This window comes from Acartia tonsa, chromosome 6 (genome assembly GCF_053477335.1).
Source record: "Acartia tonsa isolate MP-2025a chromosome 6, ASM5347733v1, whole genome shotgun sequence".
Classification (NCBI taxonomy): Eukaryota; Metazoa; Arthropoda; class Copepoda; order Calanoida; family Acartiidae; genus Acartia; species Acartia tonsa.
The window spans coordinates 39,363,256-39,381,148 of NC_137265.1; the positions used below are offsets into that span (position 1 = coordinate 39,363,256).

The following is a 17,893-nucleotide window of genomic DNA, read 5'->3' on the forward strand; positions in this document are numbered from 1 at the left end:
GTCAACTTTATGTTTTAAAAGGATGAATAATATGAATAAGGGGATGAAAGGAAAGGCAAAAATAATTATGTTTTTAGCATTGGACAATTGACGATAAAATAATTTTTAGGTACATCTCCAATAATAATCAGAATTGGAACAAACCAATAAAAACTCGATTAATGTACCCAAAGTTTTTTACAATTATGAAAATTTTAGGTACCGGTATTATTTAAAGTCAAATTCCTTCCCTTCTTGGATCAAAGCTGAAAACCTTCAATAACAAGTAATATGTGAGGTCTTGCTATCTTTTGTTAAAATATTCCACAAAAAAACTAAAGGTTTTACAACCTATTTCTTATTTTTTATCCGTTTATCCATGGAAATATCTGTTCTTGATACTGGAACTGTAGAAGTTATCTAATTAGCATAAATCAGTTTAATAAAGTTAAGAGAGCTGCTGTCCTTTCTTTCTCTGTTTTAATTTTCATCTTTTCATTTTATCTTTCTTATAGAAAGAACATTAATAGTTAATAGTTATTTATCACGTGACATCGTATTACAGACAGCTTTACGCAGATATTAAAATGAAAATTTATAAGATTTGTGTTAGAAAACGGGTTCTTATCAAGCGGATATTAATCGGTGTCAATGCCATGAAAAAGTTAAAAGTACACTTAATTAGCTGATTAGAATATAAATTTTGTAAAATATAAAATTATTATCTCAGCATAAACAAAATTTCCACATTTTAAAAGGTATGAGAAATAACCATAAATTCTTTTTTTCCAGAAAATTATCTAAAACATCTTATTAAGATCATTTTCTTTATTGATAATGATAACAGCAAAATTGCAGAGTAAAAGAATGATTTCCCTGATGTTAAGGTAGGAGGAAAACTTTTCTTTTTAAAATTTAACATCCAACCCCGAATTCAGTCAATAAACATGACTTTTCAATTGAGTTGACCTTGCCCCTCCCTTCCTCTTGGAAAGAAAGACAATCTAAGATAATCCCCCTTCCTCCCCATCTCCATGTGGAAAATTGTAAAGTTGAAACTAATGCAAATACAAGGGTAAAACTTCTATAAACTTTATAATTAGAAATAGAAATGTAAATCTCTGTTAAAAGACCTGACAGAATTTAGAGAAAGATAGAGATACATATGGTAATGAACTAGGAGGGTAACAAAAATGATAAAGAAATATTAGAGGATTATAAAGCAACAAGGATGACATTATAAAGCGAAGCTCTGAAACGAAAGGATAAACAAACATTAACACATGTAGCGTGTCAGAATTGAAAAAGCAAATATAAATGTATAAGTCTAAATAAAATTGTAAGTAAATTTGTAGCAAACTGATTACCTAGATTACAGGATACTGTTCATGACATACTTCCATATATAGGACTCAATTATAGAGATTTTTGGCTTAAACCATTGTAATTTTGATTTAACCTATTACTACTAGACTAGTGTTTAGATTAAATAACAATAGGTCTAAATTAGGCCGTAGGAGCATTATTTAAAAATGCTAGAGTTGTTAGGATTTAACCATAACAATTTTCTTACATAAATTTCATCACAAGAATACTTATCTTGAATCCTAGTAATGAGGGTAGATAATTGGTTAAAGTTTGCACAATTATAAATGCATAAAAGTGATACTGAGCTTTATAAACTAATTACTGCACACAAAAATTTATATACTGTATAAAATGTTTATAGTTAGGTAATTGAAAATTTTCAAAGAAAGCTTAGTGGCAGTGATGACATTTTGGGGTAGGTGGTGGGCATTATCCTCTTAGAAATATTTTTTTTATTTTGAAAATTTTGAAAATTTTTATTTTATTTTATTATTTCAATTTATTTTAACTATAAGGTGGTGGGGGAGGGGGGGGGGGGCTATTGGTATTCAAACGGGAACTTTGTTAAATAGATTGCATATTTTTGTTTTTACAAATAATACCTATATTTATTAAAAAGGCAATAATAAAAAAAACTACTTACTAATTTTCCTTTAAAGTAAAGGTATGCGGTGAATCTTGCAGCACGTCTGTTCATTAAATAATCTTTTTTATAAGAAAAGAAAATAAAAAATGCCATTCAAAACAACTTAGGTAGTTTTAATCAGTAAATAAAAAATTTTAAGGATAAATTAGTTAGGTTATTGGGTATAAGTCCCTTTCATATTTTAACAGTAGAATTTACCTATTTCTAGCCCCTGCGGGGCCTCTTGCCTTACAGGGCAGTTCAATCACCTAACGTAAACTAGCATAACCTAACCTAAAATAACCTATTTAAAGCTACTGTGAAAATACGACGAAACGCCCCTTAAGAGGAGTTGTCACTTAGTTTAATTCTTTATCTATTCACTAGCAACTACGTCCCCAAGAAGCCTCTAGGGGCACTGGAGGAGGGGGGAGTTGAATTTGATAACCCATTTTTTTGATTTAGATATAAAAAGAAAAATAATCTTTTTTAGGGGGGTTGGGGCTAATTTTTCTAGGGGTGATTTCTCTTGGCAGGGTGGTGAGACCCTCCTCCAAAATAGTAATAAAACTTCTTGGGATCTATGAGAAGATACCCTGCAAAAGAGAACCCGATCGGTTCAGCGGTTACCAAGATCCTTCGGTACAAACATACACAAAAACACACAGACAAACATCCTTTTACTTTATTATAAGGATTTAAGTACACAATGTATGTTCAGTAGGTACTTTGTAATTGTACATTGTACAATCACATCTTCTATTGATTGAAATGGTTAATTTGGAAAAATCAGATGCTTTCGGATAATACGTAACATATTTCTAATTAGCTTTAGGTAATTTGTTGTTTTTTCAAAACTATCTTAAAATAACACTTGAGGTATCTTCAGCTATAGGACAATGTACGATAAATTAAAATAAACAAAATATCCCTTATGCAGATTAAAATTATTAGTGGAAAAGTTTGGATACTGGAGGTATGAATAACTGAATCAAGATTAAAAAGTCTCACAAAGTTTATCAGCCAACGAAAGAGATATGGTGTTTATAAAACTTTGGGTTTATGTATAATTTACAGTCCAATGTCCCTTCCTGTCTGACAACTTTAAAAAATAAATATAGCCTCAAACCTTTTCCCCACAACAAGAAATATTTTTGATACATGCGTTAAAAGATCCAATCTAATGGGAACTGTTGTTTTTTATTTTATAAATATAAAATTGAAAAAATCAAATGTCGGAAAACTTAATGATTGTCCTTACAGCCCAACCTTTATTTACAAGCATATGTGTTTGTGAATGTGAATATAAATAAGGCTAATAAAATCAAAGCAAAATATCATTCAAATTTTAAGGGAGGTATCATCAAGTAATTAAGCTCATTAATGTCTATAACACAAACGAAAATATAAAAGAATATGTAAAAGTGTAATTTTGTATTTTTCAGCTTTGGAAAATCACTTATCAAAAACAATCTTGAATCTTCTTTATTTAGGGATTGTGCTATTTGTAATTTTTATGTTTATATTGCCCTTGTACAAAAAAGTTGATACCATGACCTCAGTATTGAAAAGCAAATATTCGCAAAGCTGCAACAAAATTGAATCTCTCAAAAATATACAAATTAGACTAAAGACTACACCTTTACCCCCTCCCCATTTTGATTTTAAAATAAGGAAGGGTAGGTTTTTGTTTGTTTGTTTATTGCTTTGGGTCAGTTAAGGTTAAGTTATATCGGGGTACTAAGTATTGGGTTACAGTACCCCGCAACGGTATGCTTTGAAAAAAAAACCTTGCTTTTAATGTATTCCAAAAATAAGGATGGGTTATAAGTGCTCAAATGGCCCTATGTGGGAAAGCAGTAATGGGGCCGTAAAGAAACAAAATGTGATTATTCTAGCACCCCTAAACTAAATTTACATAATGCAATACCTTGATTTCTCGGGTAAACAGCGGGGATTAATAATATCGATGTATCCAAGTTTAAATTCAATAACTAGAGGAAACAGCAAAGTTAAATGAAGACTCTCGCGGGATGAATATTCTGCTTTAACATTGGTTCAATGGTTATCAAAAACAGCAGTATGACAGTTCAATTTTCCCCTTAATATCCCTTAAACTGTGCTGTGATTCAAGCTTTGATTACCTATATTAGGAACCACTCCAAGTTATTCTGTTCCCCCCATTCCTACCCTTTTCAAAACAATAGATATTTCAGGGACATGGAGAAATAATCTAGAAAATATAAACTTTGGGTTCAGAAAATATAATTTACAGTAGCCTGTCCCGGTATTGAAAAATTTTGTTAAAATTTTTGCCCCCAGCCATAATATAGTTGATTTATGCAAAATATTGACCCATGCAAAATATTTTTTCTGTAATGCAAAAATTGCGATGGTACAAGCACTGCAAAGTTTTTAAAATTTGCAAAAAAGACCTGTTTTTAAAGCTCTTGTACCATCTCAATTTTAAAGATTTTTACAAAATTTCAATTCTAGTGTGTCTATATAAACCTGAAATTTACCAAAAAAAATGGGGGCAGTCTCAATTATAACATATAATGGAAGAAGGTGTAGCAAGTAATTTTCCAAAGTAAAAATTGCCAGATTTCATACACAAATAATGGGGTTGGGCTGGATCGATAGATACAGATATCCGGCTGATTCATAATTCTGGATATCAAGTATTTGACACACTAGAATTGAAATTTCGTAAAAATCTTTAAAATTGAGATGGTACAAACTTTTTAAAATCTGCAAAAAGACCGTTTTTAAAGCTTTTGTTTCATCTCAATTTTAAAGATTTTTATGAAATTTCAATTCTAGTGTGTCAATATAAACCTAAATACTTGATATCCAGAATTATAGATCAGCCGGATATCTGTATCCATCCAATCCGGCCTAACCCTATTATTTGTGTATGAAATCTGGCAATTTTTACTTTGAAAGATTACTTGCTACACCTTTGTCCTTCATATGTTAGAATTGAGACTGCCCCCATTTTTTTTGGTAAATTTCAGGTTTATTTTGACACACTAGAATTGAGATTTTTTAAAAATCTTTAAAATTGAGATGGTACAAGAGCTTTAAAAACAGGTCTTTTTGCAAATTTTAAAAATTTTGCAGTGCTTGTACCATCGCAATTTTTGCATTACAGAAAAAATATTTTGCATGGGTCATTATTTTGAATATATCAACCATATTATGGCTGGGGGCAAAAATTTTAACAAAATTTTTCTAAAACGGGACAGGGTAATATACAGGGCATAATTATTTTAACCTTTTTGATTTACCTATACTTTATAAGAATCCTCTATTGTAAGTTTTTCTCCTCTCCACACCCTCAGAGAAAATTTCTCTTGGGAGGGTTGTGTACTATCACCAAAATAGTTATAAACCTTCCCAGGACCTATGAGAAGCTACACTGTAAATGAGAACCATATCAGTTCAGCGGTAGGCGAAATCCTTCAGTAAATACAGACAGACATCCTATTACTTTTTAATATGCATTTGCGTTAGAATTAGTATCCTTTTTTTATAATGTAGATATTTTTATGTAGTAGATTCCCCACACTACATGACATTTTAAAAAAATATAACGTTAGATTTATACCGATCAGTAACTACATACCGATCATTAACTACATACCTTTTTAGCTTGAAAGATTTAAAAAGGTTCATATCCATTGATTTCGAATTATCTAAGAATAATGATTTTATGGGAGTTGTGTAAAACAAAAATGATCGTCAGTTCCGGCAATGTTTTCAATAAAATTAAATTGAAAAATAAGCAGCGTTGTGGAGCCGGAGCGGGAGCCGTTATTTTCGTTCAAAAACGGCTCCGGCCTCGGGTTAGCTAAAAAAAAGAGATTTTTTACTAATTATAATTTAATAACTCTGTTGTGTCGTCTGTAAATGTCCCTTGTAAGTTTTTCAAGTCCATTTTTAATAAAAATAGACTTCTAAAACCTTCAAAAGTCAAAAATATACTTAGCAAAAAAATATGTTGAGTTTTTCTTTAGGTCGAAGCCGGAGCCAAATCCGGAGCCGGAGCCGCACAAAAATCAAACGGCTCCGCAACGCTGAAAATAAGGAAGCTGGTACTATAGTCCCTTAAAATCCCCCACCTCTAATCCTTTCAAGTAATGACATTTCCAGCAAAAAAATATTAAGGTTTCAATTAAAGGGTAATTAGGTTGACAAATTTAATATTCCCCAAAAGTTTTTTTAAAAAGGTTGGAAGGAATAAATCAGAAATTAATTAGAATAAACAGAAGTTAAATGTTTGCAGAGGGAATATTTATATAATATTATCTTTTTGATTTTTTGATCAAATTCATAATTAAAAAGGAAATTTTATAAACTACGGTGTGTTTTTTTTATGAGAACTATGAGCAATTTTACCCCATTTATAGCTATCAGAATTTAATGATTAATGGCTTATTTTCTTCGTTTTTTAAAACCATTTATAGAACATCAAAAAAATATTTCAGTTTTTATTAAAAAAGTAGAGTAAAATAAAAAATTCAAAACCTAGGTGTCAACATCTAAAAATGGTTTTAGCGCATTTTTCTCATGCTCAAATCTTCTACCCTTTGCAAGAATAACTGCAAAACGCTTCAAAGTTGAGATCATCATCAGGCGCATCTCTCTTTTTGACTGTTAAGTCCAGAGAATACGGACACCTTGTTCCTCCATGAATTCCTTTTTTTGGCAAGTGCTTCAGCTTCTCCCCATGTTAATTCCAACTTAAAGAGGTCCTTTTCAGTGCTCCGCCTCCAGGTCATTTTTGGTTGTCCCCGTTTACGTTTACCAGTGGTGGGGTTCCATTTTAAGCACTTTTTTGGAAACCTATTTTGTTCCATTCTGAGCACCTGTCCTAGCCACCTTAGTCTTTTATATTTCACTTCTGCTTCAATACTATTGCACTTGGTCTTAGCATACAGCTCAATGTTTGATATTTTGTTTGGCCAGAATATTTTGCAAATTCTTCTTAGGCAGCTATTGTGAAATGCATTAAGTTGATTTGTTTCAGTTTTCACAGTTCTCCAGCATTCAGCTCCATAAAGAAGAACTGATTTCACATTACTGTTGTAAAGTCTGATTTTTGTTTTCAGAGCAAGTTTCTTTGAATTCCAAACGTTGTGTAGACTGTTGAAAGCAACCCTAGCCTTATCAATCCTGGTCTTAATATCAGCTTTTGAGCCATTTTCGCTGCTGATAACACTCCCCAGATAGGTGAATTTGTTGCTTTGTTTCAATTGTTCACCATTTATTGTTATATTTTGATCAGGGTTTGTAGGTATATTCATAATTTCGGTCTTCTTGACATTAACAAAGAGCCCGACTTGAGATAGTTGAGATACAGAGTTAAAAATTGATACAGATACTTTTGGGGACATGTACTAGAACATATTAAAGTTTGAAGGCCATATCTCAACCAGGGAGGGAGTACTGGCCCCCCAAAGTGGACTACTGAAAATCTATTTTTTTTCTTGCAAAGGGTAGAAGATTTGAGCTTAAGAAAAATGCGCTAAAACCTTTTTTAGATGTTGACACCTAAGTTTTGAATTTTTGATTTTACTGTACTTTTTAAATAAAAACTGAAATCATTTTTTGATGTTCTAAAAATGGTTATAAAAAAAGAGGAAAATAAGCCGTTAATCATTAAATTCTGATAACTATAAGTGGGGTAAAATTGCTTTCAAAAAAGTTCTCATAAAAAAAAACAGACTGTATATTATATATTAATTATAAAATAATGTATAGCATCGTATTACAGACAATTTTCACGAATACTATGAAAAATCATAAAATTAATGTCAGTTTTGTTAATGGATCTAACAAAACTAGACTTAATGTTATTATTTTTCATTTTAATATCCGCGGAAAGCTTTGAGGTAAAAAAAACAGAACTCCTGCTTAAGTGTATTCGAGTTTATAAATATTTTAATTAGTGTTATTTTAGCTTTTATTTATTGATAGACCGTCTATTAATAACAAAAAGAAAATGAAGGTATTACAAAAGATTATTTTATGTTCCTGATTGGATAGGTTTCAGAAAGCCTCTGTATAAGTTGTGGTCCAAACCTGGGATGATTCAGTAGAACGGCTAAACAAAGGTCATTAGATTTTTTTCCCTAAAATTAAAACTTAAAAGATATTTCCGGCAGGGACGCCCATGAGAGGAAAATTTTGGGTATAGTCCTTTCCACGACATCCCTCCATAAGGAGCGATTCTTCGTATTTTTAAAATGGCTTTTTATAGGTTATTTTAGGTTAGGTTAGGTTATATTGTGTTAGGTGATTGCCCCATAGGGTTAGGTAATTGGCCCCGCAGGGTTAGAGCCCCCCGCAGGGGCTAGAAATAGGAGAAAAGCTACTGTGAAAAATACGAAGAATCGCTTCTTATGGAGGGATGTCGTGGAAAGGACTATACCCGGATTATTAACTCTTCCTAAAAAATATGAACAAGTAAAAATGTATTAAATGTTATGCTTTAGTCTAAAGTACATTATTTTGAAGGATTTCAATTATTTTACACAAAACATGGTCAAAACATGGTAAAAAGTTTAATTACATATAAGAAGTAGGGAGGAAGGGGACATTGGGCTGTTTTTTACACTAGTCCCCAAAGTTTAATAATACGTTTTCCCTATTAGTTCGCATAAAAACTTAAGAGACTCTCATTGAATTTTTATTGGTCGGTTCATTAAGTTGTGTGTCAAGTAAATAAGGCATATTCATAAATACAGAGAATTGTCACAAATAATTAGAGTCATCTATCTTAAATAGAATCACTTTTTCCTCAAAATGTTTAAAATAGACAGACATTTCGAATTGTAAGAAAACATACATTTTAGTATGTAAATATGTTGGGATAGATTTTAGAAAAACCAATGTCTGAAAACAAATAATCCTATCTAACAAAATTATGATTAGTTGCTGCATGAAAATTTACATTATATAATATTAACACGGACAATTATGTCCATAAGTAGCATGGATATAACAATTTAACATTTGATAAAAAAGAACAGTAAGATATTATACAGAGGGCAGGAGGTACTTCTTGAAGTACTGGGGGATATTGACGTCCCTCCCCTTACCAGTCACCCTTCCTTCCAGGGATATGAAAGGTTTGCGTAGGACTAACTATCCTACCTGTAAAAATCCCCACAGTTACAGAAACCACCCACAAAACCTCAAACACTTATGGCTTTAACACAGCCAGAGGTGTGCATGAAACAAGAACTGTTGGAACTGATGCTCAGTTTACTGAGAATATGAAAGATGATGGTGAAATCCGAAAGGAAGCTATCAACTTGATGACAGGACCAATAAGTTCTAAGCAAAGCTGTAAGATAGGAACCTGGAATGTTAGAACAATGTATGAGTCAACTAAAACAGCCCAAGTAGTTAAAGAAATGACAAGTTACAATATCGGAATACTTGGAATTGCAGAATGTAGATGGACAGGACAAGGACAAACCACAACCAAAGATGGCCACCTAATACTTTATTCTGGTCATGAAAGTCAACATATGTATGGGGTTGCTATAAGACATGTCAATTCACTAATAGACTGGAAACCTATATCAGACAGAATAATTAAGGCTAGATTCCAATCAAGGCACTGCAAGTTGACCCTTATCCAATGCTATGCCCCAACAAATGACAAAAGTGAAGAAGTAAAACAAGAGTTTTATGATCAACTGCAATCAATCAGAAACTCAGTACCCAAACATGACATGTGTCTAGTTCTTGGAGATATGAATGCTAAAGTAGGAACTGACAGGACTGGAGTGGAAAATGCAATGGGACACTTTGGCATAGGTACAAGAAATGAAAATGGAGAACTTTTACTTGATTTCTGTTTAAATAATGATATGGTCGTAGGAGGTACATTATTCCAACACAAAAACATTCACAAATATACCTGGACAACACCTAATGGACAAACAAGAAACATGATTGACCATATTATGATCAACAGAAAATGGGTCAAGTCAATGCAAGACTGTAGGAGCTATAGAGGAGCCGACATATTCAGTGACCATGAACTAGTTGTCAGTAAGATTAAATTAAAGCTGAAGCGTACTGGCCATGATAAAAAGAGTGAGATTGGTAGACAATATGATTCTTCAAGATTAAAGGACTCAGTGATAAAGAATGAATTTGTCTTAAAACTCAGAAATAGATTTCAAGTCTTAGAGGACCTAAATGACGAGACTGAGATCACATGGACTTCAATTAAAGAAAACTTTCAATCTACTGCTAAGGAAATCCTAGGACACAAGAAACCAGAGAAAAAGGACTGGATCTCTGAAGAAACATGGAACAAAATAGAAGAGAGAAAGAAGCTTAAAAACAAAATTCATAATGCTCAACATTTGGCTGACATGGGCAATTTAAGAGCTGAATATACTGCTAAAGACAAAGAAGTCAAAAAGTGCACAAGGAAAGACAAGAGAGATTACATTGACAATCTGGCTGAAAAGGCCCAGAGAGCAGCTGACTTCGGTAACATGAAAACAGTATACAACATAACCAAGCAATTAAGTGGCAAATATAACAACAAGAGTGGTGAAACTATCAAGGCTAAAGATGGTAAATTACTCACTACAGAAAAAGAAGTTGCTAAAAGGTGGAAATCGCATTTTGAAGAAGTGTTGAACAGACCTGAACCTGAAATTACTGCTGAACCAGAACCAGGACATGAAATAGACATAGACACACGACCACCAACTATTCAAGAAGTTAAAGCTGCTATACATAGTCTAAAGAATGACAAAGCACCTGGACCTGACTTGATAACTGCCGAAATGCTTAAGGCAGACATAGATCTTTCTGCTAGGACTCTGACTGATCTCTTTGATAAAATTTGGAGACAAGAAAAGATACCAACTGACTGGTCTAAAGGTATAATCATAAAACTACCTAAGAAGGGAGATTTGAATAATTGTGATAATTGGAGAGGAATTATGCTGCTTTCTATCCCAAGCAAGGTCCTATGTAAAGTTATTTTGAACAGAATTGATGAGAAAATTGACAATAAACTAAGAGAAGAACAAGCTGGATTCCGTGCTGGAAGAGGCTGTGTTGACCAAATTTTCACCCTTAGGACAGTTATTGAACAATGTGTTGAATTTAACAAGCCACTCCATGTAAATTTTGTTGATTTCTCTAAGGCCTTTGACTCCATACACAGACAAACACTCTGGAAAATACTAAGAAGTTATGGTATACCTGAAAAGATGATAATTATGATAACTAAAGGGGGGGGGGGGAAATGTGGTGACTCGTGCCACGACATACCAGCAATTTTATTTTGGGTGCTACTCCCTTAGTTTTAGAGATAATTGGGTGAAATCTTTTGGGCTGGGTCACTAATTACCCCAACTAGAGGTATCTTTCAAAAAAAACGGCGGCGGGTCCGCCGCTCCCGCCGTTCGCCGCCATTTTCCGCCGCCGCCAAAAAAAAATTTTTTATTGCATTTCTCGCCTATTTAGGCAATTTGGAATCATTTGAGACCATGTTATTTTTTTCAAAAATTTTTCCCCTTATAACCAACCCTGCGGGGGACTTGGTCATTTTTTTCAAATTCTCGTTTATCAAGGTATATCTTAAATTCAGTGCCTCTCCTAAGCTTTTAAAGATATTGAGACAAAACCTTTTGAGGTAGATCAGTAAAAAATATTTGAATAAAAAATGGCGGCGATACCGCCGCTCCCGCCGTCCACCGCCATTTTCCGCCGCCGCCGCCAAAATTTTTTTTATTGCATTTCTCGCCGAATTAGGCAATTTGGAATCATTTGAGACCATGTTATTTTTTTCAAAAATTTTTCCCCTTATAACCAACCCTGCGGGGGGACTTGGTCATTTTTTTCAAATTCTCGTTTATCAAGGTATATCTTAAATTCAGTGCCTCTCCTAAGCTTTTAAAGATATTGAGACAAAACCTTTTGAGGTAGATCAGTAAAAAATATTTGAATAAAAAATGGCGGCGGTACCGCCGCTCCCGCCATTTTCCGCCGCCGCCAACATTTTTTTAATTGCATTTCTCGCCGAATTAGGCAATTTGGAATCATTTGAGACCATATTATTTTTTTCAAAAATTTTTCCCCTTACAAGCCGTCCTGTGGGCGGCGGAAAATGGCGGTGGATGGCGGGAGCGGCGGTATCGCCGCCATTTTTTATTCAAATATTTTTTGCTGATCTACCTCAAAAGGTTTTGTCTCAATATCTTTAAAAGCTTAGGAGAGGCACTGAATTTAAGATATACCATAATAAACGAGAATTTGAAAAGTCCCCCTGCAGGGTTGGTTATAAGGGGAAAAATTTTTGAAAAAAATAACATGGTCTCAAATGATTCCAAATTGCCTAATTCGGCGAGAAATGCAATAAAAAAAATTTTTGCGGCGGAAAATGGCGGTGGACGGCGGGAGCGGCGGTACCGCCGCCATTTTTTATTCAAATATTTTTTACTGATTTACCTCAAAAGGTTTTGTCTCAATATCTTTAAAAGCTTAGGAGAGGCACTGAATTTAAGATATATATATAAGTCCCCCTGCAGGGTTGGTTATAAGGGGAAAATTTTTTGAAAAAAATAACATGGTCTCAAATGATTCCAAATTGCCTAATTCGGCGAGAAATGCAATAAAAAAATTTTTTTTGGCGGCGGCGGAAAATGGCGGCGAACGGCGGACCCGCCGCCGTTTTTTTTGAAAGATACCTCTAGTTGGGGTAATTAGTGACCCAGCCCAAAAGATTTCACCCAATTATCTCTAAAACTAAGGGAGTAGCACCCAAAATAAAATTGCTGGTATGTCGTGGCACGAGTCACCACATTTCCCCATAAAATATGTCTTTAAATCTTTCAAATCCCCTGGAACAAGAAATTTACAGTAATCATAACGTAAGTGTAACCTACTTTAATGTAGCAGTAAATATCGTACAATTAAATGTTAGCTATAGACTTGCTTCGCTGTAACCAACATTATATAATAAGAATCAAGTGCATTACCAACTTGGAATAAATATTCAAAACTTGCTCCAAACTTTCTCAAAATTATAACTTAATTTTCGTTCCACTTATTTACATATTAGTGTGTGCTTGCTTCAGCTATTAGGGAAATATTAAGTATTTATAATTTTCATCAAGTTTATATTTTTTTTGAGGGAATGTACCTATTGTTTTTTAGGTACTAGCGGCTTCGCCCCTAGCCTCTAGAGGCTTTGCCCCCAAGAGGTGATTTTAAAAAAATTAAGGCGAAATTCGTAAAAGGACCAAGGAAATCTTCAGCATATTCTTCAAAAAAATGAGGGGGGATTTTTTTGTTTTTGGGGTGGTGGGGGTGTCCCACCCCCTAAGAAAATAGCTTAAAGCCACCACAGGACCAATAGGTATATACCCTAAAGAGTAGAATCCGATCGGTTCAGTGGTTACCGAGATCTTAAGCTTCAGACGGACGGACGGACAGACATCATTCTACTTTGTATTATAGATAACATTTGTTTTAACAACCCACTCTTTTTGAAAATATCAGACTTGTAAGTCAAGACATTTATGATTTCTTAAATAACAGTCAAACATCAAACTCTTTAGCCCAGGGAGGGAGGGAACATTGGGCTGGCTATTTCACTAGTCCCAAAGGTTTTATTATTCGTAAGATCAACAACTTTTGGATTTTTTATTGGATTTATTTAGTTGGTTCATTAAGTCCTGTGTCTAAACGTTTCATCCACTAATTGTAATCTACAGATGGGGTAATTTTTTCCATTATCATTGGAGATGTACATCAATTTATCGGCCATTGTCTTATACCCTTTGGATCGCTAAATATAGTCCCTACTTAATAGTTAGCTCTTGTTATCATGTGTACATTTAATACTATAAACCAACAGAAAGATTAATTAACCATATTAAATGTTCAAGAGATCCATGCCAAATTCTTTGGTTTAATCTAGTAATACTTATTACTAAATGTATTTAACACATTATAGTAACCTAAATACACTTTCATGGTTTAATATTTGGGAAATTCAAAATGGCCCCATTATTAGAAATCGGATGTAATGGAGGGATCTAAAGGGATAGGACAATGGCCAATAAATTGATAAACATCCCCAATGATGATAAACAAAATAACTCTTTCTTTATATTCAATAAGTGGACATTCAACTAAGTGAACCAACCAATTAAAATTCAATTAAAGTCTTTAAATTTTTTAAGCCAACGAATAAGAAAACGTTAATTTAAACTTTAAGGACTAGTGCAATATCCAGCTAAATGTTCCCTACCTCCCTGAATATTTCGAGTAATTTTAAATGGTCACATTATTAGAAAGTGGATAAAAAGGACACTCTTATTTTTTTAAGACAATTTGAGATGAATAATCAACAAAAAATAATTTTTAACGTATCTTTCTTGCTTAGAGATGGCTTTAAAAGTATACGAACCATTTTTTTAAGTTCATACTAAGAAATTTAGATGGAAAATTTATCTTTCTCGAAAATTTTATATAAATCTTATTAGAATTACGATTCTTGCTTAAGGTAATTTGTATATTTCAAAATCTAATGACATTAACCTAAAATTTTCTTTATCATACTTGCATTCTAATATCTGAAAATATAGATAATACTTTTATTCACAGCCAGATTTTTAAATTCCTAAAAACATAAAGATACGATATTAAAACCATTTCAAAATTTACTGATCATAACCAAGTATAATTCATCAAATAACTATTTTTGCAGTTATTTCTCACTTTTAATTAGGCCATTTACTTTCTACTTATCAATCATGTTCTACTTCTTTTTCATGTTCCTCGTTTTTATTTTCATCTGACAATTCTTTCAAGGTTGATCCTTCTGGACTAACAGACCTTGCTTCTGACCTCGACCTTTCAGTGACCTCGCAGCGAGACCATGACCTTGACCTTGGTCGAGGCTCGAACAATTTTGTGCACTGAAACATAAAATAATCCTTTAACTTTTAAGAGTCCTTACTATTTTAATCTTGAAAAAAAGGGTAGTTTCAAGAATGGGCCCGTCCTACAAAAAAAGGCTTTTGAAATTAGTATTTAAATCTACATTAATGTCGAATAAAACACTAGAATTATGAATCATCCCATAAACAGAATCAACTTGTTTTTATCAACAAGAGATGGGAATACCTTATTCGTTGGCCCAAAAACTTTGAGAATTTGAACCAAATTTGGAATAGTTAGTAATCGTCCAAACTTTTCAACCAATAATTTTTATCTAATTTTTCATCATTGGGGGTCCCTGACTAATATGTAAATATCTAAGGGAATATTCCTGAATTCTTCGTCCATTGATTATTTCTCCATTGATTCTCTGGTAGGCGCGGTGCAGATCTTCTTCACAGGAAAATTCAACTAGACCCTCTCTTTTCTTCTCCTGAAAGATAATAAAAATGACGATTATGTGCACATGTTGCGCAGCTATAAAATAAACAAAGACACCTAAATTCATCTAATGCTAAGATGTGCTTTGAGTTAAGTTAAATCTTGAAAAAAAAAATGCTTTTTTCTTAAAATTGAAGTAAAATATCATAAAACTAGAATAGGGTGACTAAAACTTTTGTAACTAAAAGCAATCAACTGCTAACTAATATAGACTTAAAATATAATTTTTTGTAATGTGGAATTCTTTAAAACTACATGACCATCCAACAGCAAAGTAAGTTATATTTTGGTGAAGGCGGATAGAGTAATTTACAAATAATAACAATTACAAGCAGTAAAGTAAAAATATTACCTTATGGGCTTGAGCATATGTGACCTGTCCATGTTTGCGCATAATATCCTTCAGATCCTGCCAGGTTATACTGCTACTCAGATTCTCAACTAACAATCTAAATTATATTCCTAAGTAGCGCAGCAATAATAAGCTAACCATAAGTCCATGGTTGCGTATAATATCCTTCAGATCCTGCCAGGTTATACTGCTACTGAGATTCTCAACTAACAATCTAAATTATATCTAGAAGTAGCACAGCAACAATAAGCTACTTGCAATATTCATTTAACGTGTAATAGTTATATTTTACCACTAAGAATTTTATGTCGATATTTTAAACTGAGGGTGAGACCTATTCATATAAACTATTTTGCCATACCAACCATATTTTTTGACATTTGCCCAGAAGTCGAAACTGTGCAATGCATGGTTATGATCTGTACCTGTAATCTGTTCTTGCCATTGTTCCATATTTAGATGTCCACCTTGCCTGCTCACCTGATTTGGCTTTTCTAACACCCTAAATAACAACATAATTTGCAAAGGCGAAGCTTTTCTGTATTAAGGGTAGGTTCATCCGTAACGGATAGGTCTTGTAAATGATATAGGCATGTCAGAATAACCCTATCGTAATTATTTGTCATTACCAGTCCTTAAGTCCATTTTAAACATGGCGATTTTTACCCTATTGAAATGTATTTGGTCTACTTAGGTCCAATTACTAAGAAATAATGGCTACACACACACACACACACACTTTAATGTATTTGGTATAATTATCCTTTTTACTTTCTTTTTGTAATATTCATTTCTAAGACGATAAGGTTCAATGTTACACTAAAGGTTTGCACCAACAAATTAAGATTCAATAAAAGTAGGTTACATTCCAACATCCTTTTTCTCAACAGTTGGAAAAAAAGATATTACCTTTCCATGTTCTACAGGTATTCTGTTTCCGTTTAATTTCTGTCCATCCAGTTCAATAACAGCTTTACTTGCATCCCTAGATTTTTAAATGAATTAAAAGAGAAATTAAGGGAATAAAAAGCGATAATAAACACTGATATATATCTTTGATAGTTGCAAACCACTGTAAAACTTACTTTGATTTCCATTCGTCAGTCTGTCAGTCCGTAACGCTAAATGCGAATGAATCTCTCGTCAGCTGTTTAAGATAGCAAGATGAAAATTTATGTGGGGATCTCTCTCACCAATACTACTCCTTCCTCCTCTATCTCATTACAGTGTCTCTACATGGAAGTAGTAGAAATTAAAATAAGTAAACTTACTCATGTTTGTAAAAGTCTACAAATCCATATTTTGTAGATTTAAGGATAACACTTCTTATTTTACCATAACCCCTGCAAATAAAAATGTATTAGTTTGGAAAAATTTTAGGATACATTTCATTACCTACAATTTTTAAATTGTTAAAAGCTAAACATTGAAACCAGTTATTGATTGCAATATGGGAATCTTTCATTAAGTATGCCATTTGTGACATAAGACATTTAGGTTTTTTATACTTGACCCTTGTTTTCTAATTTAGATCTAAACGGATAAGATCATAAAATTTTGGAAGGGGGGGGGGGACTTATCCTAGGGCGATTTCTCTAGGGAGGATTTATGTATCCCCCCCCCCCCCCCATTCCTACCCAGAAATAGTTATAAACCTTCTCTGGACCTGTAAAAAGCTCCACTACAGGAAAGTTATAAGTCCAGCTGTTAGCAAGATCCTTAGGTACAAACACACAGACAGACAAATATCCTGCTGCTTTAAAATAGGTATTTACTTGAAAAACTTTTCCACGTCTCTGATTGAACATCCATCTGGTAGATTTCCAATGAAAACTCTGGAAACGTCCATTTTGTGTGATTAACTACCTCATACATTAACGGGGAGATTAAATGCAATTAACATAAGTTTCTGCAAAAGTAATAAATTCTTCAAGATTTTGTGCAAACAGTAGATTTTAAATAACTATGAAAGTTAATTTTATACAAGAAATGGAAATTTAATCTAAAAAAACTATTCTTCCAATACTCTAAGATAATACCTACTGTGCTAAAACTCTCAAAAATTGTAGGAAATCCTTAATTGACAGAAAAGTTAAACCAAAATAGTTCTTCAGTTAAAAAATGCTGCCTTTCGT

At 33.1% G+C, this 17,893-nt stretch overlaps 1 protein-coding gene across 1 annotated transcript; it reads right to left on the bottom strand.

Annotated features, from left to right (window-relative positions):
* Positions 1–14,597: 14,597 nt before the first annotated feature.
* Positions 14,598–17,670, bottom strand: LOC145322621 (serine-arginine protein 55-like). The gene is made up of 7 exons (XM_080164769.1): positions 17,534–17,670; positions 17,030–17,101; positions 16,668–16,743; positions 16,184–16,260; positions 15,759–15,855; positions 15,297–15,398; positions 14,598–14,943 (listed from the first exon to the last, which is right to left on the bottom strand). The coding sequence occupies exons 1-7, from the start codon at positions 17,605–17,607 to the stop codon at positions 14,773–14,775; spliced, it is 669 nt and encodes a 222-aa protein (XP_080020895.1). The 5' UTR covers positions 17,608–17,670; the 3' UTR covers positions 14,598–14,772.
* Between the last annotated feature and the right edge of the window lie 223 nt (positions 17,671–17,893).

Bases quoted from the DNA above. Each gene is read 5' to 3' on its own strand.
- LOC145322621 (XM_080164769.1), bottom strand. From the start codon at position 17,607: ATGGACGTTTCCAGAGTTTTCATTGGAAATCTACCAGATGGATGTTCA. The intron at 15,856-16,183 runs GTACAGATCATA...AATATAATTTAG, and splicing joins ATGGCAAGAACAGATTACAG to ATTGTTAGTTGAGAATCTGA. The intron at 14,944-15,296 runs GAATATTCCCTT...TTTATGTTTCAG, and splicing joins TCAATGGACGAAGAATTCAG to TGCACAAAATTGTTCGAGCC.